The sequence below is a fragment of the Astyanax mexicanus genome, chromosome 14 (genome assembly GCF_023375975.1).
Source record: "Astyanax mexicanus isolate ESR-SI-001 chromosome 14, AstMex3_surface, whole genome shotgun sequence".
NCBI lineage: Eukaryota > Metazoa > Chordata > Actinopteri > Characiformes > Acestrorhamphidae > Astyanax > Astyanax mexicanus.
The window spans coordinates 3,192,098-3,219,306 of record NC_064421.1 but is presented as its reverse complement, the minus strand read 5'-3'; the positions used below and the strand labels follow the sequence as shown (position 1 = coordinate 3,219,306).

Here is a 27,209-nt window from a genome sequence, read left to right as displayed (position 1 = left end):
TATACTGTAAATGAATAGTAAAGTGATCTATCAGACTATAAAGAAACACATAAGGAATCATGTAGTAACTTAAAACAGTGTTAAACAAACCAAAATACTCTGTGAAGAAGCTTTTAGATGCTCTTATCTGGGGAGCTGTTTGTTAACTTGTGGTTTCTGATGCTGGTAACTCTGATTAACTTATTCTGTACAACAGAGGAAACTCTCGCGCTTCCTTTCCTGGAGCGATCCTGATGAGTGCCAGTTTCATCCTTATTATGTTTTTGGCAGAGGTGGAAAGTAACGAATTACATTTACTCACATTACTGTAATTGAGTAGATTTTATGAGTAATTTGTCATTTTTAAAGTAGTTTTTAAAATAGGTAATTTTACTTTTACTCAAGTACATTTTGACACAAGTAATTTACTTTGCTACATTGGAAAACTCCCCATTACTGAGTAAAAAATAAAATGCTGGGGGAAAAAAAATGTCTGAATTAAAAAAAAAAAAAAAAAAAATTGGCATAGATTCTCGCTCGTAGAATAACGAGGCAATAACGTCCTCATGCAATACAAAATGTGCCCCTCCAGACACCTTTCAAAACTTCCACATCAAACCTGAGAAAGCCTGCGGTGGTGAGTATATTTATCATTAAACAATCTGCTTAAATGTAAAAAAGCATAGCAATGGCAAGTTAAAAAAATAATAAACTGTAAAACTATAAAAATACAGTTTATAGTCACATAAATGACCATAACTTTTTAACAGTAAAGAAAAATATGGATCATAGAAACCTATACCACTTGTTTTTTGAAAATGTTGTATGGGGGGGTCTGAACAAAAACTGCCTGAAAGATCCAAATTATTATGTGGAATAATAGTTCATTAAAACGATTTAATTTATGATTTGTTTTACTTTTTTACATCAAATAATTTAAATTAAAAGTAACTATGTAACTTTTACTCAAAGTACATTTTAAATTAAATACTCTTTTACTCGAGTAGATCTTTTAGATGGGTACTTTTACTTTTACTTGAGTAGAATTTAAGCAAAGTAAAGGTACTTTTACTTAATTACAATTTTTCAGTACTTTTTCCTCCTCTGGTTTTTGATGGTCTTTGTAGTGACTGCACTTGATACTTTTAAAGTTCTTAAAAATCTTCTTTTCGAATTGACTGACCTTCATTTTCTCTTAAAGTATTTTTTTTTTGTTTCTCATAATCTGGATTCGAACATTACTCAAATATTCACTATTCACTGTATACCTGTAACTCTACCTCTTCACTACTTTACTTTAACTGATGCTCTCAAACACTTTATTAAGAGACAAGAAATTCAAGTAATTAACTCTTGATGAGTTCAGCACAGCTGTTAACTGAAAGCCTGAATACCAGCTGACTCTACCTCATAAAACTGACTGAGAAAAATCCAGCAGAGATGTGCAAAACTGATCATCTAAACAAGAGGAGATACTTTGAAGAATCTAAAATATAAAACATATTCTGGTTTGTTTAACACTTTTTACTGTTGACTAAATCATTTAATATGTTTTTCTTAATAGTTGGGATGACGTTAGTTATTCATGGTATGTCCAAACTGACTGGTACTGGTGCTGTATGTTGATAGAATACACCAGAAGTTTATAAGTTTGGAAGCAGGATAGTCTTAATGCTATAAAAAAAAAAAAACACTTAAAACCGAAGTTTAATGAAAAAGGTCGGTGTGAACAAATATTTGGACACTGGAAATCACCCTGGTTTTTAATCACAGTTTTTTTTTTTTTTCATGCATCTTGGCATCATGTTCTCCTCCTCCACCAGTCTTACACACTGCTTTTGGATAACTTTATGCTGCTTTACTCCTGGTGCAAAAATTCAAAGGGAAACCTGACTGTTGTTTGGCTGGACCTCGCTAATGCGTATGGGTCTATGCCACATAGCCTCATCAATAAGGCAATGGATCACTACCACATCCCGGATAAAATCAGGCACATGATCAGCAGTTATCTGGGGTCATTCAAGATGCGGTTCCGGACCACACATTTTACCACCGCATGGCAAGCACTGGAGAAGGGGATTGTAACAGGATGTACAGTCTCCCCCATCCTGTTCATCATGGGGATGAATCTCCTTATTACAGCAGCAGCAGCGGAGGCCAAGGGACCAGTGACAGCAGCAGGGGCCAGGCAACCCCCACTGAGAGGATTCATGGATGACCTTACAATAACAACAGATACTCATGTGCAGGCAAGGTGGATTCTGAAAACACTTGGTGCTGTGGCATCGTGGGCTAGGATGACCTTCAAGCCCAGGAAGTCGCGGAGTATGGTTATAAGGAGGGGGAGATTGACTAATGCAGTCAGACTCCAGATCCAAGGTGAAGAGATCCCAACAATCCAAGAGAATCCTATCAAATGCCTGGGAAAGTGGTATGATGACACCCTCAGTGATAGGAATAACATCTCTAGCACTGAAAAACAGGCAGATGAGTGGCTGAGGAGGATTGAGGTGTCGGGGCTACCAGGCAAATTTAAGTCTTGGATTTACCAGCATGGGCTTCTACCAAGGCTGATGTGGTTACTTACAGTCTATGAGATTCCAATGACTATTGTGGAGGGCGTGGAGAAAAGAGTGAATAAACATCTGAGGCGGTGGCTCGGTATCCCACCCAGTTTTACAGCAGTGGGGCTGTATATCCGGTCAGGGCAGCTTCAACTTCCACTTTCATCTGTGGTAGAGGAGTTTAAGGTGGCCAAGTGCAGAGTGGCAATGATCCTCCGAGACTCTAGAGATGAGCAAGTCCGAAATGCCGGGGTCACAACAAGAGCAGGCCGTAAGTGGGCAGCAGATGCTGCAATCAGGCAGGCTGAAAGTTCTTTGGAGCTAAGGGACATCATTGGCAATGTCTGCACAGGGCGGCAGGGATTAGGAACTTCCCGGTTCATCCAGTGGGGGAAGGCAAGTGTGCAGCAGAGGAGAGAGCTGGTCCAGGATGAAGTGCGTCGTCAAGTAGAGGAGACACGGAAGGCGAAAGCTGTCGAACTAGCAACCCAGGGAACATGGACCAAATGGGACCTGCCTAAAAGGAGAGTCTCATGGACTGAACTCTGGAGGCTGGAGCCATTCCGCATAAGTTTCCTCTTGAGGTCTGTTTACGACACACTTCCATCACCAGTGAACCTTGCTAGGTGGGGACTGAGGGTGGATCCATTATGCAAGCTGTGCGGGAAGACGGGCACGCTCTCCCATATCTTGGCTGGGTGTCAAACAGCTCTGACACAGGGGAGATATAGGTGGCGGCATGACCAGGTCCTCAGAGTGATCGCAGACATCTTGGAGCAGGCTAGGAAAAAACCACAAACACACAAGCCACAAGCACCAAAATTGCAGTTCATCAGGGCAGGGGAGCAGTCATTTTCTTCAAGGAAGACTAGACCCAACATTCTTCAAGGAACACGAGGATGGGAGATGGAAGTTGACCTGGGACGAAAGCTGACTTTCCCATCCATTGTGCAGACCACTCTGAGGCCTGATATAGTCATCTGGTCAGAGCAAGCAATGAAGATCATCCTTGTGGAATTAACTGTCCCCTGGGAAGAAGGCTGTGATGAGGCTCATGAGAGAAAGAGGTCAAAATATCAAGAACTTGTCATGGAGTGTAGAGAGAAAGGGTGGCAAGCATGGTTGTTTCCAGTGGAGGTGGGGTGTAGAGGGTTCCCGGCACAGTCTGTATGGTCACTTCTCACGTCACTTGGCATATCAGGCAAGGAACGTAAAATAGCTATACGCAGGATTGGGGAGGCAGCAGAAAGAGCCTCTTGTTGGCTTTGGTTTAAAAGGGAGGAGGGGGGCTGGAAGCCTGGAGCTGGAGGGCAGTGACCTGGCCACCACTGCTGACCCGCCAACTGGAGGGTGTAGCGGTTAAGGGTCGAAACATCCAAAGAAGGTTGGGCACCGTCTGACGACACCAGCTTCAGGCTGAAAGCCACAGTTGTTCTAAAGAGCGACTGTATAATTAGCATCGGTTGATGTATTAAGCAAGTATATATATATATATATTTTAAATGTCAACTTAAAACAAATTTTTAATTGAGCTTGTAATTTGTATTTAAATTGTATTTGTATCTTTATACTCTGTTTAACCGTTTTATCTATTGCTTCCTTTTTATGATAGTACCTGCCCTTATTCCTGCTATATTATGAATAGAGTGATCTACTTTGCCCTTTATTATTTGCTCTTAAACCTTTTTTAAATTGTGTTTAATAGTTTGATGTAAATGCATGCTCTATGCTCTATTTTACTTCCTATTTTACTTTTTTCTTACTAAATAAAGATTATTATTGTTATAAATATTATTATTATTATTTAGAATGAAACTGTGCAGATGGGATTATTACGCACAGATGAAACAGTGCGGATAGACAGATAGACAGAATAATAGAAAGAGAGAGAGAACAGAGAGACGGATATAGAGATGTAGAGAATCTGTTTACGCTGTATAAACGAGTGCAGCCTCTAAACCAGCCCGGAGCTACGGCTCCACTCCACCGCTGCTCTCAAATGCCAAATACAATTTGATAAAGACGAGCGAGAGAAAGGGCAGCGCCGGTTCCCTCGCTCCCACTCCTCCTCCTCTCCTCCATCCATCCCTCTCTCTTTCTTTCTTTCTTTCTGCTCTACAGAGATAAAACCACATCAAGAGCTGCTCACTGAGCTCCACTCAGACCCGCCAGATCCCACCAATCTAACTCATTTCTAACATTTAGAAATATAAAAAAAAAACTAAAAAAATAAATAAATCAGAGACTTCTCTGCTCTAAAGGAACATCCTGATTTATCTCAGGCCTCATTACTGTAGATATAAACCAGAGCTATGAGGAAAACGCAGCAGTGACGGAAGCAAACACACAAACACACACACGCCAAAAGTCATGGGACAGCTAATAAACGTTAAAAGAAAGCAAAATAAACAATTTCAAATTAATTGCACGTGTTAATGCTTTAACCATGAAAAATAACAGTCTACGAAAACAGAAAACAATTTAAATAAAAAATGTCAAATAAATATATATAATATACAATGTATTGTCTCAGAAATAATTGCCATAAACAGTATTACTGTCATAGATCAATGTTTTTTTTGGTCAAAAGTTTTACAACACCCTCTTTTTTTTGTTTTTTTTTTGCCATTTAAGCTCTTCAGGTCCAGTCAATAACCTGAAATGGTATAAAATCCAGTGAACTAAAATGATAAAAAAAAAGGGCTTTTGAGGACAAAAAATGTACAGCACATTCACACTTTCATCATCATAATAACTAGAAAAAGACCCAGAAACACAGAGAACTCTGTAACTACTAAAAGTAGAAGTTCTTTTCTTTAGAAAAATGGGAAATTACAGATGCAGTCAGAGAGCGGTGAGTACTGTTTCACTTTTTCCAACACCTTCAAATTCAGACTCTTAGAAACTGGAGAAAATAAACTGCAACAGTAAGAGTCACGTCTGGCTGACCCACATGGAAACAGCAGCTTTAGCCTTTAGTTCAGATTAACATGATTAAGGACTGAGTCTCAGTTTCAGCAGAGCAGAGAATTAGAATTAGAATTAATCTGACAGGAGAAGAAGAACTGCAGAAATCAATCACTGATAAAATAAAGAGAATTTAAAAAAGCAGATTGTCAGATCATACAGCACTGCAGCTACTGGACTTTTGACCAGTAGTGTAGATAAATTGATTAAACAAAATATTAAGGATTAAATTATATATTAGGATTGACTACATTTAACATTGTAATATTAGTTTATTGTATAAAGGATGATGATGGTAGTGGGGGTGGCGGTGAGGGTGAGATGGGGAGAGTGATGGAGTGATACAGAGCGTGAGACGCTGTAGCATCACACCTGACCAGCTCAGAGAAGATGACGGACACTAAGAGGCTCAGACCCGCCATCACTGATACCCAACGATGCTGCAAACAGATACGAGCCATTATTCACAACAACACCAGCAGCAGCAGCAGCCGTGATCACTTAAATCTGCGCCGTGAGACGAGGAGTCGCAGAAACAACAAAACAAATAGCAGTGTTCACTTAAAACGCTGGGAGAAAAAAGAAGATAGAAGAAGAGATAGCAAATAAAACATATCAAATAAATCATCTAAAATGGGTGTAAAACAAAGTTTAAGTAAGAAAAGGTGAAAATCAACAGGTGTGGTGAGAGAAAACAGGTGGGAAGAGAAGAGATTAGAGAGATGAGAAATAGAGATGAGTGGAGGATGGATGGATGAGGGGGGATGAGTGGAGGATGGATGGATGAGGGGGGATGAGTGGAGGATGGATGGATGAGGGGGTGATGAGTGGAGAATGGGGGGATAAGTTAAGGAGGGAGGGATAAGAGAGGGATGAGGAAGGCTGCTGACGACAGAACCTGCTGAGCTGTTAGTGAGGGATGAGGGGAAGGATGGAGGGATGATGGGATGGATGAAGGGTGCTGTGAGAGGAATGGATGAGATGGGGATGAGGGGATGGATGAGAGGAGGATTGAGGGGATGAATGAAGGGGGAATGAGTTGAGGATGGAGGGATGATGGGATGGATAAGGGGATGAAGGGGGGATAAGTGGAGGATGGAGGGATGAGGGAGGCTGCTGATGACAGAACCGGCCGAGCTGTCAGTGATGGATCAGGGGATGGATGAAGGGAGATGAGAAGAAGTGAGGGGATGGATGAAGGGAGATCGAGGGGACTGATAAGGGCAAATAAAGAGGGAATGAGGAAATGGATGGGGGGGAATGAGTGGAGCATGGAGGGATAAGTGGAGGATGAATGAATAAATGAGGGGTTATGAGGGGGTGGATGAGTGTATGGATGAGGGACTACGGGGGATGAGTGGAGGATGGGGGGATGGGGGGGTGCTGACAACAGAACCAGTCAAGCTGTCCACGATGGATGAGGGGATGGATGACTGAGGATGAGTTGAGGATTGGGGGATAATGAAATGAATGAGAGGAAATAAGGGGATCGATGAGGGATAAAGAATGAGAGGGGATTAATGAGAGGATTAGGGGGAATGATGAGGGGATGGATTAGGGGGAATGATGAGGGGGTGAGGGGATGGATGAGGGGGTGAGGAGGAATGATGAGGGGATGGATGAAAGGTGATGAGGGGATGGATTAGGGGGAAAGATGAAGGGATGGATGAAGGGTGATGAGGGGATGGATGAAGGGTAATGAGGGGATGGATGAGGGGGAATGATGAGGGGATGGATGAAGGGTGATGAAGGGATGGATGAAGGGTGATGAGGGGATGGATGAGGGGGTGAGGGGATGGATGAGGGGGAATGATGAGGGGATGGATGAAGGGTGATGAGGGGATGGATGAGGGGTGAGGGGATGGATGAGGGGGAATGATGAGGGGATGGATGAAGGGTGATGAGGGGATGGATGAGGGGGAATGATGAGGGGGTGAGGGGATGGATTAGGGGGAATGATGAGGGGGAATGATGAGGGGATGGATGAGGGGGTGAGGAGGAATGATGAGGGGATGGATGAAAGGTGATGAGGGGATGGATGAGGGGGAATGATGAGGGGATGGATTAGGGGGAAAGATGAAGGGATGGATGAAGGGTGATGAAGGGATGGATGAAGGGTGATGAGGGGATGGATGAAGGGTGATGAGGGGATGGATGAGGGGGAATGATGAGGGGATGGATGAAGGGTGATGAGGGGATGGATGAGGGGGAATGATGAGGGGATGGATGAAAGGTGATGAGGGGATGGATGAGGGGGAATGATGAGGGGATGGATTAGGGGGAATGATGAGGGGATGGATGAAGGGTGATGAAGGGATGGATGAAGGGTGATGAGGGGATGGATGAGGGGGTGAGGGGATGGATGAGGGGGAATGATGAGGGGATGGATGAAGGGTGATGAGGGGATGGATGAGGGGTGAGGGGATGGATGAGGGGGAATGATGAGGGGATGGATGAAGGGTGATGAGGGGATGGATGAGGGGTGAGGGGATGGATGAGGGGGAATGATGAGGGGGAATGATGAGGGGATGGATGAAAGGTGATGAGGGGATGGATGAGGGGGAATGATGAGGGGATGGATTAGGGGGAAAGATGAAGGGATGGATGAAGGGTGATGAAGGGATGGATGAAGGGTGATGAGGGGATGGATGAGGGGGAATGATGAGGGGATGGATGAAGGGTGATGAGGGGATGGATGAGGGGGAATGATGAGGGGGAATGATGAGGGGATGGATGAAAGGTGATGAGGGGATGGATGAGGGGGAATGATGAGGGGATGGATTAGGGGGAAAGATGAAGGGATGGATGAAGGGTGATGAAGGGATGGATGAAGGGTGATGAGGGGATGGATGAGGGGGAATGATGAGGGGATGGATGAAGGGTGATGAGGGGATGGATGAGGGGGAATGATGAGGGGATGGATGAAAGGTGATGAGGGGATGGATGAGGGGGAATGATGAGGGGATGGATTAGGGGGAAAGATGAAGGGATGGATGAAGGGTGATGAAGGGATGGATGAAGGGTGATGAGGGGGTGAGGGGATGGATGAGGGGGAATGATGAGGGGATGGATGAAGGGTGATGAGGGGATGGATGAGGGGGAATGATGAGGGGGTGAGGGGATGGATTAGGGGGAATGATGAGGGGATGGATGAAGGGTGATGAGGGGATGGATGAGGGGGAATGATGAGGGGGTGAGGGGATGGATTAGGGGGAATGATGAGGGGGAATGATGAGGGGGAATGATGAGGGGATGGATGAGGGGGTGAGGAGGAATGATGAGGGGATGGATGAAAGGTGATGAGGGGATGGATGAGGGGGAATGATGAGGGGATGGATTAGGGGGAAAGATGAAGGGATGGATGAAGGGTGATGAGGGGATGGATGAGGGGGAATGATGAGGGGATGGATGAAGGGTGATGAGGGGATGGATGAGGGGGAATGATGAGGGGGAATGATGAGGGGATGGATGAAAGGTGATGAGGGGATGGATGAGGGGGAATGATGAGGGGATGGATTAGGGGGAAAGATGAAGGGATGGATGAAGGGTGATGAAGGGATGGATGAAGGGTGATGAGGGGATGGATGAGGGGGAATGATGAGGGGATGGATGAAGGGTGATGAGGGGATGGATGAGGGGGAATGATGAGGGGATGGATGAAAGGTGATGAGGGGATGGATGAGGGGGAATGATGAGGGGATGGATTAGGGGGAAAGATGAAGGGATGGATGAAGGGTGATGAAGGGATGGATGAAGGGTGATGAGGGGGTGAGGGGATGGATGAGGGGGAATGATGAGGGGATGGATGAAGGGTGATGAGGGGATGGATGAGGGGGAATGATGAGGGGGTGAGGGGATGGATGAGGGGGAATGATGAGGGGATGGATGAGTATGGAGTGTGAAAAGTATCTCCATTTATTCCTCTGTATTTAGACAGCCTGTAACAGTTTTAGTTGAGTTTCTCTTTTACCTTTTAGTTAATTTGTCTTTGTATTTATCCAATTTTCTGTTTTACCTTTTGGGCTTTTATCTTTTTATTGAGGAGGGGATGAGTGGAGGATGAGTGGAGGATGGAGGGATGATAGAGGGGGATGATGGGGGGCTGCTGACGACAGAACCGGCGGAGCTGTCAGCGAGCACACGGACGCCCTCGGACTCCATCTGACAAACCAAATTGCGGCGAGTGAGAGAAGAAAGGGCCGTCTCCCTCTGAGCGGCTGATCAGCGACGTGTTCAATCAACACCTCCATTTACAGCGTGAAACAACCGCAGAGCCGCTTTGTCTTAAATGGCACGCACCTGCTGCGCTGTGTACTGTAGGCTGCACTAAATGTCAAACCTGAGGATAAAGAGCAGCCCATTGTCTGTCTGTCTCTCTCTCTGTGTGTGTGTGTGTGTGTGTGTGTGTGTGTCCGGGGTATTTCTGTCCCTCAGGGAGAGTTAATTACACTCATTATGACAGTGTCGTATCTGAAGCGCTGCTCGTGCCGGAGCTCAGAACATTACTCAACATTTATTCCTTCAGAAACACTAAAAACATACATATAACACAACCCCTGGTGTTATTAATAGGGATGCGTAGAATATTTGGCAACTGAAAAAATAGCAAAATTTGGCAAAAAGAAAAATCACTTCTGGTGTGCTGCCAAATTAGAAAAATATATATTTTTTTTTTGAGAGAGAGAGAGAGAGCTAAGAGAACAACTAAAATTAGAAATAAAAGTAAAAAAAATAAATAAATAAAAAAAAAGATAATAGTTAAGAATAAATAAGAATAAATAACATCCAAGGTGGTTGCTAAGTGGTTCCGATGGTGTTGCAGCATGGAAGCTAGATAGTGCCTAGATAGTTAAAATCAATAAAGTGAGGAGGGTAAAACGAGGCTTACTCTGCCGAAGATGGGAACCAAGTGGTGTTCACACATGGAGAACATGTCGATGTCCTTCACAATCACCATCTCATCGTGATCCTCGTCAAAAATGGCGTCATTCAGAACATCTGCAGGAGAAACGACAAAAACAAAGAAATAAACATCTTTAATTTACAGCCAGAAAACCAGATACACCTGCTCATTCATTAAACCTGCCACCCTCTCCCAGACCAAGCATTTGTCTCAGACTGCCTTCATTGAGTTTAACCTGAAGAACCAGAGGCAGAGCAGATTGTCCTTAAGCTTTTTACCTTTTACTGTACTTGTTTAAAAGTACTGGTTTCAAAACTACTCAAAGTATAAAAGTAAAATTAATGTAAGAAGAAAAAATAAAGCCATTAAGAACAAAAACATTTTTCTAAAAGCCATAGTGATTATAATGTTAAAATGTTAATAAATTTGGGATTTTGCACTAGGCTGTTCCCTAGTGTTTCAGCTGCATATATGCTCATTAAAAATGAATGTATTTTACATACAGAGCAATGTAAATATATTAAAGAAGCTTAGTTGGAAGCCAGAATGCAAACAAGCTGAAATAAAATAGGAGTAACGAGAATATTTTTAAAATGTAAGGAGTAGAAATTTCAGATAAACATAATTACTCCAGTAAAGTACTACTTAGTATTTGTACTTCATTACTTGATACGTGTTCATATAAAAACTACAAAATCACCTTCAGACAGCCTGCCACTGTTTTAGTTAAGTTTAGTTCTGTTCTACCTTTCAGATTTTTTATTTTTTTAATATCATTCTATTAATTTTATTCCCCATTTTATTTTTGTCCTTTTTTGTCCTTTTATTTATTCTATCAGGTCTTCAATTTGTTTTATCTTTTATTTTATTTTCCTTACTTACTTTTTATATAGTCTTGGTGTTATTTTATCTACTTCATTTATTTAGTCCTCTATTTGTTTCTATTTTATTATTCTACTTATGTATTTCTTTATTGTATTGCTTTACATTTTAGACTATCCACTTATCTTTTTATTCTGAATTATATAATTTATTATTAATTAAATCTCATACAGTTTGCTTGTTTTTCTAACGCCTTTACATTTTAATTTTTGTTGTTTAGTTTATAAAATTACTTATTTTAGCTCACCTGATTAAAATACATGATTTTAATTTAAATTATTTTTTTTTCAGTCTTTTTAAATTGTAAATGCTCAGCTGCATGGAAAATGTATTACTGAGATTAAATAAAGGTGGATCGATATGCTGTAATTTAATTGCCTTGCTTTTTAATGACTCGTTGTACTATATATATATATATATATATATATATATATATATATATATATATATATATATATATATATATATTTACAATTTTCAAAGGTTTTTATTTAGTTTTTATGTATTTGTATTGTATTCCTGACAATGTAAAGCCCTTTGTATGGAAGGTGCTATAAATTAACTGGTTTTATTGTGGTAAACCTGTAGTCTAAGTTGTAAAGCAGGGTGATTATATATAAAGCAATACCCTGACGCCGTCTCTGCTGCTGTTATCAGGTCTCTTTCTCTCGCTCGGCGTTTAATTTCCTGCTGTCTATCTCTCCGGCGGGGGAAAGTTTCATTGGGAAGCGGGCGGCTCAGGGAGCCACTTGTTGCCTCTCTGCTCTGGGTGTCTGAGGGTGTCATTTACGGGCAGGGCTGTGGACACTACAAACATATTGATTCCAGAGCCCATTATCACCAGCGGGATCAATACGGCATCAAGTGCATCCAATAAAGAGCAGAAAACAAACCCTAATATTAAACCAGCACGACCTGATAACAAGCTGTGATCACAGATCCCTTCATAACACACACGCTGCTCACAATGTACTAAAACAGCTTATTACCAGGATAAACGGCATGATTTATACTATACACACTTCAGTTTCTGAATCAGTTTCTCTGATTTTGCTATTTATAGGTTTATGTTTGAGTAAAATTAATATTGTTGTTTTATTCTATAAACTACAGACAACATTTCTCCCAAATTCCTAATAAAAATATTCTAATTTAGAGCATTTATTTACAGAAAATGAGAAATGAGAAGTTCAGAAATCAATATTTGGTGGAATAACCCTGGTTTTTAATCACAGTTTTTTTCATGCATCTTGGCATCATGTTCTCCTCCTCCACCAGTCTTACACACTGCTTTTGGATAACTTTATGCTGCTTTACTCCTGGTGCAAACATTCAAGCAGTTCAGTTTGGTGGTTTGATGGTTTGTGATCATCCATCTTCCTCTTGATTATATTCCAGAGGTTTTTACTTTGGTAAAATCAAAGAAACTCATCATTTTCTCATTCCTCCTTTATTGTGGCATCACAATAAGGAAATCTGTATAGAACCAACATGGCTCCACCACTCACTTGTCAACTCCCACCAGAGCCCCGCCTAATATAGAAGTTGAAGAAGCGTTTCCATTTCGTTCTGCTGGTTGAAAGTCTTAGACAGTACACAGCAGGATTATCCTGCAGACTTCTTCTGAGGGAGGGATCTGTACCTGCTTTTTGTGGCAAGTCAGCAGAAGAGGGAGATTTAACTTTCCAATAATGAGTTTTCTGTTTCCATCACAGATAAGCATGAACTAACTAGAACTAGCACAAACTAACACTAACGTGTGGCAAATGCTCACCGTAAACATGAAATAGCCTGCAACAGTTTATTGGCATTAAAGGGCCGAGCCCTTAAACAGCCCATTCTGAAAGACACTAAACTTCATGAACATGTTTTGTATAGCTCACAGACTTATTTTAACTTCTGTAAAAACCTACAATAATGAAGTTCAGGTCAGAAAATGTATCAAAAAAGATACAAAACACCATGTTTCCCCCCACATCATAACAGGAGGTTTAACAACACCTGAGGCTGCTGTTTAAGAGCAGCTCCAGATAAATTTAAGAGTTTAGCTTCAGTTTAACCCAACCTGAGGGCAGCAGCTGTTCACTGTGAAAGCTGTCAACATCCAGGTCTTTACGAACGAACACACACACACACACACACACTCGCGTGCACACAAACACACTCACTGCTCTTGTGAAACAAAGCTCCGAACAAAAAGAACAGGAAATCAAATCTGCTTTGCCCTGAAGTCGTTTCTCTCAAACCCGCTACCATCACCACACACTAAGCAAATACATGCAGGTTACCATGGAAACCCTTCAGATTGTAGGGACGTCAACGAAGGGGTCCTCAGACCAATGCCCCATCCAACACCCCATCCAATATCTCTATCCAACACCCCCATCCTATACGCCCATGCAATACACCCATATGTCCTTTCATATACACCCATTATATAAGCTCACCCTATACACCCATGCAATACAGCCATCCAAAATCCCCAATTCAACACCCCCAATTCAACACCCCCCCATCCAACAACTTCATCCTATACACCCATCCTATACGTCCATCCAACACCCCCAATCCAACACCCCCATCCAATATCTACATCCTATACTCTCATGCAATACACCCATTCTATATGCCCCCCCCCCCTTCATATACACCCATTATATAAGCTCATCCTATATAGCCATGCAATACACCCATCCAATATGCCCATTATATAAGCTCATCCTATACAACCCCATTCTGTATGGCCATTCAATACGCCCCCATTCTATACACGCGATTATAGCCGGGTCATTTCAGGGCCTGTATTCAGATTCACAGGAGCCCAGTTTACCGAGCCGTAAGCTCCGCCCACAGAGCAGCACAGGGGCTAAAGCAGGAAGTCCAGAGCGGGTCTGTGTGTCTGTGTGTTATACAGTACAGATTGATGGGAAACATCCATGATCCAATTTGCCATTAACTGAATGTTCAAAGCATTCTCCCAGCAGAGCTGGAGCGGCTGTGCTGGAGGACGCTGTGCAGGAGGAGGCTGTGCTGGAGGAGGCTGTGCTGGAGGACGCTGTGCAGGAGGAGGCTGTGCTGGAGGAGGCTGTGCAGGAGGACGCTGTGCAGGAGGAGGCTGTGCAGGAGGACGCTGTGCTGGAGGAGGCTGTGCTGGAGGAGGCTGTGCTGGAGGAGGCTGTGCTGGAGGAGGTTGTGCAGGAGGACGCTGTGCTGGAGGAGGCTGTGCTGGAGGAGGCTGTGCTGGAGGAGGCTGTGCTGGAGGACGCTGTGTTGGAGGAAGGAGCTCAAATCCAGATGTTTTTTAGAGCCTCCATCGGTTCTCTGGCCTCGTGTTCTTCAGACAGACCCTCTGACATCATTAATTACATACAAATTAAGCACTTCCTGTTCACCAACTCACCTCCTGAGTCACCAAACCACTATTACACATCAACATCCACACAGTAACACAAACACGTACAACCTTAAAAAGAGCAGCCTTTAAACGGGTTCCTTAAAAATGGCTAAAATGTTCCATTCAGGAACCCAAAGAACCATTTAAATACCAGATTAAATGATAGAAACTATAAAAATGAACAGAGAACTGAGAATAGTTCTACACGTATGGCTCCTACACTTTTTATTTTCTACTCACTAACCCTAAATTCAGAATCCAAGATGGCTTCATTGTTAAAATTGAGAAAACTGTTTATCATAAATATTCCTTGTGCTTTTTATACATGTGCTTTTGTAAAAAGAAAAAGACGACAAATAAATAATTGAAAAAAAGAGAAAAAAGAGAAAACTCAACATTTCAAGGCAACTTAGTGCACCAAACTAACAGAAAAAAAAAAATACTTACAACTTTTAATATTAAGGTTAGATATGTAATTTTACTGAAGTCTTTTTTTGTGCAAACATGCTATATGGTGTTCAGATAATTTATTTTACATAAGTATATGCAAAAAAATTAGTCTTAAAATTCAAAATGTACTTAATGTCTAAAGTGTTGGCCTAATGTTAAAGTTGGTCTAATTTAAGTTTAGTGAAATGTATATTGTACAACTCAAGCATTTGCAAGCAAATAAAAAAAAAATGTTGAGTCAACAAAATTAAATCAACATTAATCAAATATGCATATATTTTGGTCTAATTTAAGTTAATAAATTATCATTCTGTAATTTATAGTTGCTACACATTTGCATAAATACTAACTGTTTATAATCACACTCTCTGCAACATAAAAAAAGTAACTTGCTCTTATCGCCTTAAACACTGAGACCAGCCAGTTAACAGAACACATAAAAATAATGTCAAAGTAGGCAGCCAGAGGAAATGATTACACACTAATGGTAAGCGAGTGGTGGGAGGATACGCCCAATATGCAAATCGATGTTGCCAAAAGCCAATGGGAAAGGTGTACATTTTACTAAAAACAACTGTATTGCGCACAACATGAACTGTATAATATAAAAACAGCACACCTTAATATTAGTTATAGGTATTTTAATGTATTTCTGAATCATGGTCAGCTCTAATGTAAATGTAACACTATGGAAAAGGGGGTTGGTTGCTAAGCTGTTGCAATGAGGTTGCCGTGAGGTTGCCATGGTGTACCAGGTGTTCTCCAAGTGGTTCCAGCTGTGTTCTAAATGGTTGCTTGGTGTTGTTGAAATCAAATGGGAGTGAATGGGAGCTCTTGAGGACTAGCGGGGGGAGGCAGGGGTGGCAACCCCCGCCCAAAGTCCACTGCCAACTGATACAGTGTGAATCAGTTCAGAACAGAAGTACAGTAGATTGATGTGGGTAAAAAACTTTGTGATTCTTGAGGGAAAACTGGTAAAAACGAGCGTACGATTACACATATGCAAAATCTGTATACAGGCAGGAATAAATCCCTGAATAAAGGAATAAAGCCAGTGTTGCAAACTCAGTGATTTTATGCTTAGACTCCTCTAGAGAGTTATTTCCAAAATACAGTATTTGTCGCATTAAGCGACAAAAAAACAACATTTTCTTTTAAAATCAAAATGGCGCTGGATGTCAATCTACACAGATTTTCCTCCTGAAAACATTTATTTACAGTAAGCTTAGATTCCCAAAATTTTGTCTATGAATAAGTTTTCAGTGAAGTTTCTCCAGCACTTAAAGCTGAGTGCAGCAGCATCAGAATTAGCATTAGCCGCTAACCGCAGTGCTAGCGGGGCATAAATGCAATGCCAATAGTGCTACACTGAGGGCGCTATCAGCTAGCGGTTTGTCCCAGGTAACTTAGTTTTAACACAGTACACATGCCTGCCTTTGAACAGCGAAAGAGCTAGCGTGGTGGTTAGCGACTAATGCTAATGCTAATACTGCTTCAGCCTTAGTGCTGGAGACCTAAACTGAAACTCCTGTATAACTCTGTACTTCAGTGGAGTGGCTTTACTGCTCCTTAATACCTGACTGGTAGAATTTATACATAAGGAGCACCGGATTATAAGACACACTGATCATTTCAGTAAAAACTAAAAGTGATTTTAAATGCGCATTACAGTTAGAAAAATACGATAAGTGAGTAGCAACAAATTTAGCCACTTTTTGTTTGAACCTACAGCTACGTTCCACAGAGGAGAATCACCCAAAATGCTCAGTACTGACTCTCACCTTTTTTAACATTTATTTGTAGAAAATGTAGCTTATTTATACAGTATTAACCTACAGCTACGGAACAAATGATCAGTTTATTTGATTTTGCAATTTATAGGTTTATGTTTGAGTAAAATGAACATTGTTGTTTTATTCTATAAACTACAGACAACATTTCTCCCAAATTACAAATAAAAACAATGAGGAAAAAGATGCAGAGCTTTCAGACCTTTGCAGAGCTTTTCAAGTTCAAATGCATTCAGAAACAACAATGCTAATGTTTTAAGAGTTCAGAAATCAATATTTGGTATGGTGAGATATTGAGTGAGTAAGTGAGTAAGCACTGGGCATTTTGGGTCATTCCTTTCTATGGGGCATAGGTTAAAATAATAAGGCTATGTTTATTTTTTTTTAATATTATTTCAATGTCTATTTCAAGTGCCTACAATTGATAGTTTGGTAACAAAATATAATAAATAATAAAGTACAATAAAAAAAAAAAAACATTACATGTTCTCTGACCCCTTGCTTTGTTAAAATGCTTTTAAATGGCTCTTTATATATATATATATATATATGAATTTTACACCCTGTTCTATTGAATCACTTCATTTGAAGGATCTGTATGTTTAAAAAAAGTGCATAGAATATATTAATACATAAATCACACTATTTTTATATTTATATTTACGTATGTTTCTGCAGTGTGAATACTGATGTGGGATCAGCTGTTTGAGAGCAGTTGTAGTTAAATATAAGAGCATGGATTCTCAGTGTTGGGAAGTAACGGATTACATGTAACAGCGTTACGTAATCAGATTACAAATTATGAGTAACTGTAATCCGTTACAGTTACTGCTTCAGTAAATGGTAATCAGATTACAGTTACTCTGCTAAAATAAATGGATTACATTGCGGTACTTCCCTATTTTTGGTCTTCCAATCCAACACTGACAAAACGCAATCACATTCACATAAATCACGACATCAGAATATTCTATGATTCACAACCTCCTGCTCAGAATGTTTTCACTGCAGAAGCGCCCTCTAGCCCGTCGGCGGGCCGTTCTGACTATGTAAAGTAGAATGCTTATAAGCGTCAAATATTCTAAACACACCGACCAAATAACCGACTCATATTCTTTAGTACTAATTTAACTACCTGCATGCAAATTTACAACCATCTACATGAAACCAGTCGCCAGAAATCGCCAACTGAAAACAGCCTGTTTTTCACATTGTTTACATGTGAAACACGCCTCCCCAACAAAATAGCCTTATAAAATATTATTAGTATATAAAATAACATCATATTACATTATAGAAAATTCACTTACTATCACAGCATCCACAGTACAGCACTGAATCGCAGATAAAATATCCTTAAAGTCCTTTATTCTCCTGCTTACTTCTCCTCACAAACATGCGTTTATTTTCAGCGCAGCTGAAACGTAATATTCTCAGGCTCCTAGCGACTACACAATGTAATATTTTCACGTAAAGTTGTACGTGAATACAAAGCTAAGGATGTCCTCTTCTAGATTCTGTGTTTTTTATTGGTCCACAAACCACTATTTTTCTTGAGTGATCGTCTTTTGAACCAATAACGTGAGCGCTGGATCAATCCAATCCAATCCAATCAGGTCATAGCCTTTCTCCAGCGTCACAAAAGTGATTGACACCTATTTCAACCAATAGTCCACCCTTAGACGAAAACATTGGTACGTAATTTGCCCTGATTGGTCTCCTAATGGCTGGGGGAGGGGCATGCCTAACCGCTGTCACCAAATTCCCTCTGCTAAACATAAGTAATAAACATAATTTTGTTTGTCATTTCATCAAAAAGTATTAATATTACTCTGAAATAGACTTACATTCATTTATTTTATCACAAACAAACAAAAATATTACAAACTCTGGCTGTATAGAGACAGATTTACTGGAGAGGTTTTGAACACTTTGGAGACGCCCGGTGGACACCTAATATAATGCAGTGTAACTCTTCAATGCATTGTGATATAAATTACAAATTTTGTAATTTGTTTGTCAAGACCCTACTGAATCAGGAAATGTAGAGAATGATTGACTATTCATCACCAACATCCATACACACATTGTAAACTCTAAATATAACAGGCGCTTTTTTTTTTTTTTTTTTTTTTTTTTCTTCTGCATTTGATGTTCTCAAATGGAACTTAAATAATGGAAATTAAAGTGTTGAAGTGAATTATTGTTTACTGTTTATGATTACACTGCATGTGACATTTAATAATAAAACATTCAAATTATATATTTTTTGCATTTGTGAGTTCTTAGAAAAGGAACAGATTGTAATCGCATTAAATCCTATTGGACCGAATTGTATCGTATAAAGACATAATTTGAGGTATCGTACATTATCGTATCGCTGACTAAAATAATCGTATTGTATCGTATCGTAATGAATCTTGTGATTTACACCCCTAGATAATCCTGGCAAAAAATCCACCTGCAGAAAGTGGCAAACCTGCAAATAGTTAGCTTACAGTTGTTGTTACATTGTTTGGTTTTTAATGATTTTATCATCAATTTATAGAAGTGTTTTATAAAATCGTTTGATTAAATGGTTTCATAAGTATTTTTATAGGGTGATTGAAAAGGCTGTTTTATTTGTCTATCTATTAACTGGAAGGAAAAATAAAACAATAATATGCAAGATGTGGTTGCTACATTCATTCAGGCTTAAAAAAACGACAATATTGTAAGTAATCCAAAGTAATCAGATTACGTTACTCACTTGAAGTAATGTAACCGATTACGTTACAAATTACATTTTGAGTGATGTAATCAGTAATCTGTAAGGGATTACATTTTAAAAGTAACCTTCCCAACACTGTGGATTCTACATCAGCCTCATCAGAACCTCTCTGAAAATATACTGATGGAGTTGGGTCTAATGAACACATTATGCACAGACATGCACTCACTCACAGAACAGGCAATATATACTAAATACATACATCATGAAGTGTTTCCTCTGAAGAATGGCTTGAGAACTCCCACTCCTATATAAGTAGTGAGGTATTATCTTGTGAGTGAGGCTGGCAGAACATAGTGTAGAGCTGCAAGGGGGACCGACTCCAAACTAATGACTATGGGTTTAGATTGGTAGGTGTCCCAATATATAACGTAGCTGAAAAGGCGGGGATCGACTACAAACTAATGACTATGCCCTGACGGAAAAAAAATAAAATAAAAAAAAATAATTGTACTTAAAACATATTGAGAAATGTCTAAGTATGCTGTAAATATACTTACAGATTTATGTACTTACCTAAAATACATTAAAAGTACATTAATATTATGCTTTCATCAAATGTTTGAAAGTAAATTTTGATCATACTTTTTTTTAAAAAGAACAATATAGTGTATTTTAAATAAATAGACTACTATGAAGTACAGTTTTAGTTTAATGTAATTCAATATACTTCTAAAATACTTATTTCCAAATATACTTTTGTACTTTTTAGCAAAGTGTATTAAAAACAACTGTAACAGTAGTTCACTTAAAGTGCAATGTATCATGTAACTTAAAATGGAACAGTTAAAATGTATTTCAAGGCTCTGTAATTATATTTAGGAAAATATAAATATTAAAAAGTATAACATACAGTGTTAAATAACATTTAAATGTCAAATAAAAAATGTAAGTAAATTTGTAACAAGCTAAAAATTGTAGTACAGTATATTAAAATATATATTTATACCCAACAAAGTATACTAGAAGTGTGCTACTTACAAAAGACAGGAACAAGAAGCATATTTGTGCTTTAATGTAAATAGATCACATATATTTAACATCATTTTTAGTACATATACTTTAATATACCTGGTGTATTATAATAATAATAATAATAGTGATACAGTTGTAATACTCTAATAATTAAATGTATTATAATTTTACTGTAAGCATATTTAAAATATAGGGTTACATACATGAAGTAGTTTAAATGTTTAAAATGTTACTTAAGTATATTTAAAATGGTTTCATTTTAGTGCAGTTAAATACACTTTAAATACAATTTAAGTAAGACTTTTATACTATTTTTATACTGTAATTAAAGTATAATAAGTACAAAAAAGCTGTTCCATTTTAGCACTCTTTAAATATATTGATGAATAATGAGGCTACAAGAACACTTTAGTGCACTATAGCATAATAATGATTAATATTTTTAATCTACCTTTTTTCACTAGGGTTGGTTCTAATGGTAGGTGTCTCTTCACTTTTGTCCACATTATAACGTAGCGGGAAAAGGGGGACCGACTCCAAACTAAGGACTATGGCTTTAGAATGGGGTGTAATAAAAGCTAAATGTAGATATATTAGTTAGTTTATATTCATACAGTTATTTATCATTTTTATTCATTTTTTATTTAATAAAAGAGCTATATTTAACCCTGTTTGAGTTAATGTAATGTAATGTAACACTGTGTAAAGTTTCAAGCTCTAATCCCCCTTTTTTATTGGTGCAACTGATCAAAATCTATATATTTATGATCCATGTCTTGTCATACTTATGACATTTCACCCCCTTTCTCTTATTGTACTTTAAACAGTATACAGTCTACAGTCCGCCACGCAGCTATTTAAGGGGGTGGTGAACACGCCGGCCAATCAGACGAGAGATTTTCTCAGAATATTCCTATTTCATCATTATGTCACGGTGATAAAGCGCGCTGTATGCTCTCCGCTGGCTCATATCTGCTTATTTAGGGTAAAGGTCAGCGAGGGCAGCAGTTCCACACACAGTTAACATGTGCAGGTTTATTACAGGAAAGCACAGAAACACACATCTGCATGAGAAATGCCCTAAACCTCTGTCTAAACCAGGTCCAGATGTGGAGTTTTAAGGGGATCTGGGGTAAACCGAGAAAAGGGGGCGTCGCCAAGCCTCCACCAGTTATAATACAGACTAAACTGCAAAGTCATCATCAATATAACATGCTTTCAGACCTCATAACTTTCAAAAATAACAAATTATTTCACTATTTATCACATTTATTTAAGACGTTAGGGTATCACTTTACTTGGAAGGTCCATTAAATACACCTCAACTAACATTTAACGAACATTCAACTGAATATCTATTAAAACAACACTACATCCAACCCCAACCCTTAATTTAACCCTAACTATTATACAGCCATAAAAACTAAACCCTGACATTAGCCTAAAATTTTAATCTAACCCTTAATCTAACCTTAACACTAAATCTAACCCTAACCATAATACAACCTTAAAATCTAACCCTAACATTACCCTAAAACCTAAATCTAACCCTAAAACTAAATTTAACTCTAACCACTATAGAGCCTTAAAACCTAACATTAACTTTAGCCTAAAACTTAAATCTAACCCTAACATTACCCTAAAACCTAAATCTAACCCTAAAACTAAATTTAACTCTAACCACTACAGAGCCTTAAAACCTAAAATTAACTTTAGCCTAAAACTTAAATCTAACCCTTAACCTAACCCCAACACTAAATCTAACCCTAACCACTACACAGGCCTTAAAGCCTAACCTTAACTTTAGCCTAAAACATCAATCTAAACCTTAATCTAACCTTAACACAAAGTTTAACCTTAATAATTGCACAGCCTTAAAACATAAATCTAACCCTTTCTATTATACAGCCTTAAAACCTACCTCTACCTTTAGCCCAAAATCTAAATCTAAACAAACACTAAACTTAACCCTACCCATTACACAGCCTTAAACCTAACTTTAACATTAGCCTAAAACTTAAATCTAACCCTAACCATTATACAGCCTTAAAACCAAACCTTAAAATTAGCCTAAAACTTAAAAATAACCCCAACACTAAACTTAACCCTAACCATTATACAGCCTTAAAACCTAACCTTAAGTTCGGCCTAAAATCTAACCCTAACATTTAATTTAACACTAACCACTGTACAGCCTTAAAACCTAACATTAGCCTAAAACTTATATCTAATTCCAACACTAAATTTAACCCTAACTATTATACAGACTTAAAACCTAACCCTAACATTACCCTAAAACATAATAATAACAAGTGATATAGAATGTAATGTTGTGAAAACCCCTGTAGGTGTAATATTTAAGTGTCCCAAAACTTTTGTCCACATATTGTAGCTGTTATAGGGGAGCGACTCCACACTAATGACTATGCATAATAACCTGTTCATTCAGAGTAAATCTGAGTTTATATAAGGATTAAATACTAAGCTCTGCTGCAGAAACAAAATTTAGCACAAAAATTAAGCACATTATATAGATTTTAACCCGACTGTGCACAATGTTCTGGGCCTTGATTGGTTAACGTGATGAAGCTGGGTCAACACTGGAGCGTAATGGGAAAATTTTGTTTTAATTGACCATAAGTGAGTCAGTAATCACTGGTGAAGCACAGGTAGTGCAATAAAGGAAATGATGAGCACAATAAAGGGAGAGCACATGCAGGAGGAATGAGGAAGACCTGATCCTTTTTCCTTCCTTAAATTGGAAATGTATTACTGGAATTGCCAAAATGATGCAAGAACAAGGGGGAAATACAGGTTTAGCCAAAAACTGCACAAGCTGGAAAACAAAAAAATAAATATGAAAGTATACGGCTAAAAAAACACACACACAAAAAAAAAAACACTTACACTCTGCAGGAAGTTCCTTCCAGCTTTATGCTTTCCTTTTATACATGGTCTGCTTATTTCCTAGAAAACCACATGGCCTGACTGCATGCAAAACACTGAAAACTGATTATTACACTGATTTATATGACTTTATACAGCTTTATACACTATAGCATCTCACAGGGATACATTTCCACAGAACCATGTACTATTATGATGGATAATTATTATTAGATATGCACAGAAAATAACAATTTTGCCTGAAACTGAAATAAATACTTTCAAATTCAAAGAAAAGCAATTATAAAACTACAGCTTTGAAATGTTAGTTAACACTGAACATTGTTAATATCCCAGCAACATAATTTTTTATCTCAGTTATCATAAATATACCTCTGTCTTTTATTAAACGATCACATGCTAAGGCTAAGCTAGTTCAGCTAATGCTACTAATGCTATTCTAGTCCTTTACAGCTCGTATCTTTCAGTCGAGTGTAAAAAATGAACTTAAACATGCCCTATGCCGGCTGTTCCTCACTGTCTGCTATACTGTATTCAGCAGATGTATTATAACAAAGCGTAAACTAGTGGTTTTTAATCCGTGGGCCACGATCCCCAACTTTGGATGACTTTTTAAATAAAATTGATGTATTAATTGGGTTGATTTGTAAATATTTGGCAACCTCTGCTCAGGTTTAATCTATGGAATACAGCTTAAATATGCTCTCAACATGACCTTAAGGTACTGGTTCAACACCATAACAGAGCAAATATGTTACAATAAGTGATATTTCCTTTTATTACTGCTATTTTAGTATTTTTTAAGCTTTTTATTTAGACCGAACACACAATGTGCAGCAGTATATCTATTACCCTTTTATAATAAAACACGGTTTGGGTTCTCGTGATCTAATGTCGTCATATCGCTCACCACTACTTAGTTCCACCTCGTGTTTCTTGTTATTTATGGTTTAATTTCGAAGAATTTCACAGAATTTGCTTTAATATGGCTTTTCAGAAAACACAGTTAAAAAAATATGTAATTCTGACAAGATTAAAATGTCAGACAAGAAACTTTTTACAAATATATATATATATTTTTTTTTAAGTTGTACACTGTGTTTGACCTATATACTAGCATAAAACTGTATTCTTTGCTAAATTTGGAGATAATGATGCTACTTTTAAATAAAAAAAATATTTTGTTTTAATTATAATGTAGTTTCAACTGATTTATACCTTTACTTCTATTGAAGAACAGCACTGAGCACAATCTACTGATGTTCAATTTTCCTATTTTCTCACTTTTACACTTAATATTTGATTGTAATTTTAGGGTTTTTATTGATTATTGATTTATAGGTCTGTTTCACTGTAGATCACTCCTCTTACTTAGTAGAAAATAGTCTAAAATAAAGATGTAGAGTGGCGTTTATTTGTGTATATTGTGCTATTTTACTATTATGAAAGAGTGAAAGACTATTCACATTATGTATGCATGTTATTCCCTCACCTGTAAACGTGTGTAACTGTGTGACAGTGATGTGTCCATAAACCTGATTTCATTTGATTTAAATACGAATAATTATTTGGATGAAAATGAGGGAAAAAAAGCACTTTGGTGTTCGGACAAATAAATGGAAATACTCGTAAGCAGCTGAGATTTTGAAAATGTTCAGTGTTGAATAAATATTTTTAAACTGTAATTATGCAATTGCTTTTTCTTTGAAAAGACTTCACAAAAATACATTAAAGCTATTTAATATGCATAAATTATAGAAAATCCGTAAGAAAAACTGTATTTAGTTTTTGTTCAAATTTTTTTTTTTGGGTTGATCTTATTTAACTATGAACCCTAAATATGTGGGTCTAATATGAAGGAGAGATGACCAATTGTATTACTGCGGCCAGTGTTGTTTGGTCCTTTTCCAGCATACAATAAAAACATCAGCAAGCATCGGTTTGAAAGTGCGTCGAAAAAAAAAATATATATAATATATATATATATATATATACATATTTATATACATATATATATATGTATATATATATATGTGTATATATATATATTGAAAAGTTACTTTATTTCAGTAATTCAGTTCAACATGTAAAACTCATAACGTATAGATGTATTAAACACAGAGTGATCTATTTTAAGCTTTTTTCTTTTTTTGTTGATTATGAAGCTTACAGCCAATGAAAACCCACAAATCAGTGTCTCAGAAAATTAGAATATTATATAATTAGACCAATTGGCACTTTTGGCAGTGTGGGAAGTGTGCAAAGTCCTGCTGGAAAATGAAATCTGCATCTCTACAAAAGTTCTCAGTAGCAGAGGGAAGCTGTAAGATATGAAGTGCTGTAAGATTTTGCAGGAAAACAAAACTGCACTGACTTTAGACTTGATAATAAAACACAGTGGATCAACACCAGCAGATGACATGTCTCTCCAACCAAACCATCACTGATTGGTGGAAACTTAGACCTCAATTTACTGATGAACAGTGATGTTTCGGAGAGACATGTCATCTGCTGGTGTTGATCCACTGTGTTTTATTATCAAGATTTTATTTTCCAGCAGGACTTGGCACACTGCCAAAAGTTTCTGAGACACAGATTTTTAGGTTTTCATTGGCTGTAAGGCATAATCATTCACTCTGTGTTCAATACATCTACTAGTACTTACTATTTCTAGGTAACTTTAAACTTTACCCACCTATGATCTTCTCCTGGTAGCCCTTGGTGAAGAACTGCATGGCAGTGGCAGCTCTCCAGGGGGTCTTCAGTAAGCCCTGTCTCTGGGGGTCTTCTCCTAGCCCCCGGAGGATGGTGGTGTAGGCAGCGGCGATGCTGGGGAGGCTCATCTCGTTGTCCTCCACGCTCCGCGTGCGCTCCTCCTTCCAGCTCTCCATCACCGAGGAGCTGTGGCCGCTCTGGCCGGGGGTCCTCGCGCCGCTGCCGGACGCTTCCCCGGGGGACTCCCGACACCGGGCCACCTTCGACCGGCCGCCCTCGCAGTGCCCGTTCAGAGAGTGCTGCTCCCCCCCCGCCACTGCCGCTGCCGCTGCCGCCGCCGCGTCCTCCTGCTCCCCCTGCCTCAGCTTCGCGCGCTCCATCTACTACTATCTGTCTACAGCGCGAGATCAAAGAAAACAGACCAAAGAGATCAAAGAGGGAGGGAGATTCTTCCTGTCTTTCTTTCTTATTTTCTATTGTCTTCCCTCTTTTTCTTTTTTACTCTCTCAACTGAAGAAAGACAGTCAGACAGTCAGAATGAAACTACACACACACACTCCTTACTCACACACACACACTACCGTACACACACGCACACACTCAGCGGCGGCGCGAGCACATTGGGCTTTATAAACACGCCGCTAATTCCTAAAACGCCATTGGTCGAGTCGCGCTGTGACGCAACGCCACGTCCCCCGCAGGGCGGGGCTCCGTAAGAGGATGATGGGTTTGGTTTGCGTTGATTTAAACGCCCGTATTCAGGCAAGCCAGCCTCAGCCACGCCCCCTCAGGGACATAGTCGAACGGGATTGGCTGATCGTGCCTCCACCTTCGCTGGGATTGGTCAACAGCTAAATCAATAAATGATTAGTGGAAGCAAACCTGAATCATCTTTCCAGGAATAAAACAAATT

General features: G+C 38.9%; 1 protein-coding gene across 1 annotated transcript in view; it reads right to left on the bottom strand.

Annotated features, from left to right (window-relative positions):
- Positions 1-26,895, bottom strand: part of gch1 (GTP cyclohydrolase 1) — a 33,173-nt gene extending 6,278 nt beyond the window's left edge. The window contains exons 1-2 of the mRNA XM_022673309.2: positions 26,277-26,895; positions 10,399-10,508 (exon numbers count right to left, since the gene is read on the bottom strand). Of these exons, the coding sequence (XP_022529030.2) occupies positions 10,399-10,508; positions 26,277-26,676 (510 nt within the window). The 5' untranslated portion in view covers positions 26,677-26,895. The remainder of the gene's footprint in view (positions 1-10,398; positions 10,509-26,276) is intronic.
- Positions 26,896-27,209: the final 314 nt, after the last annotated feature.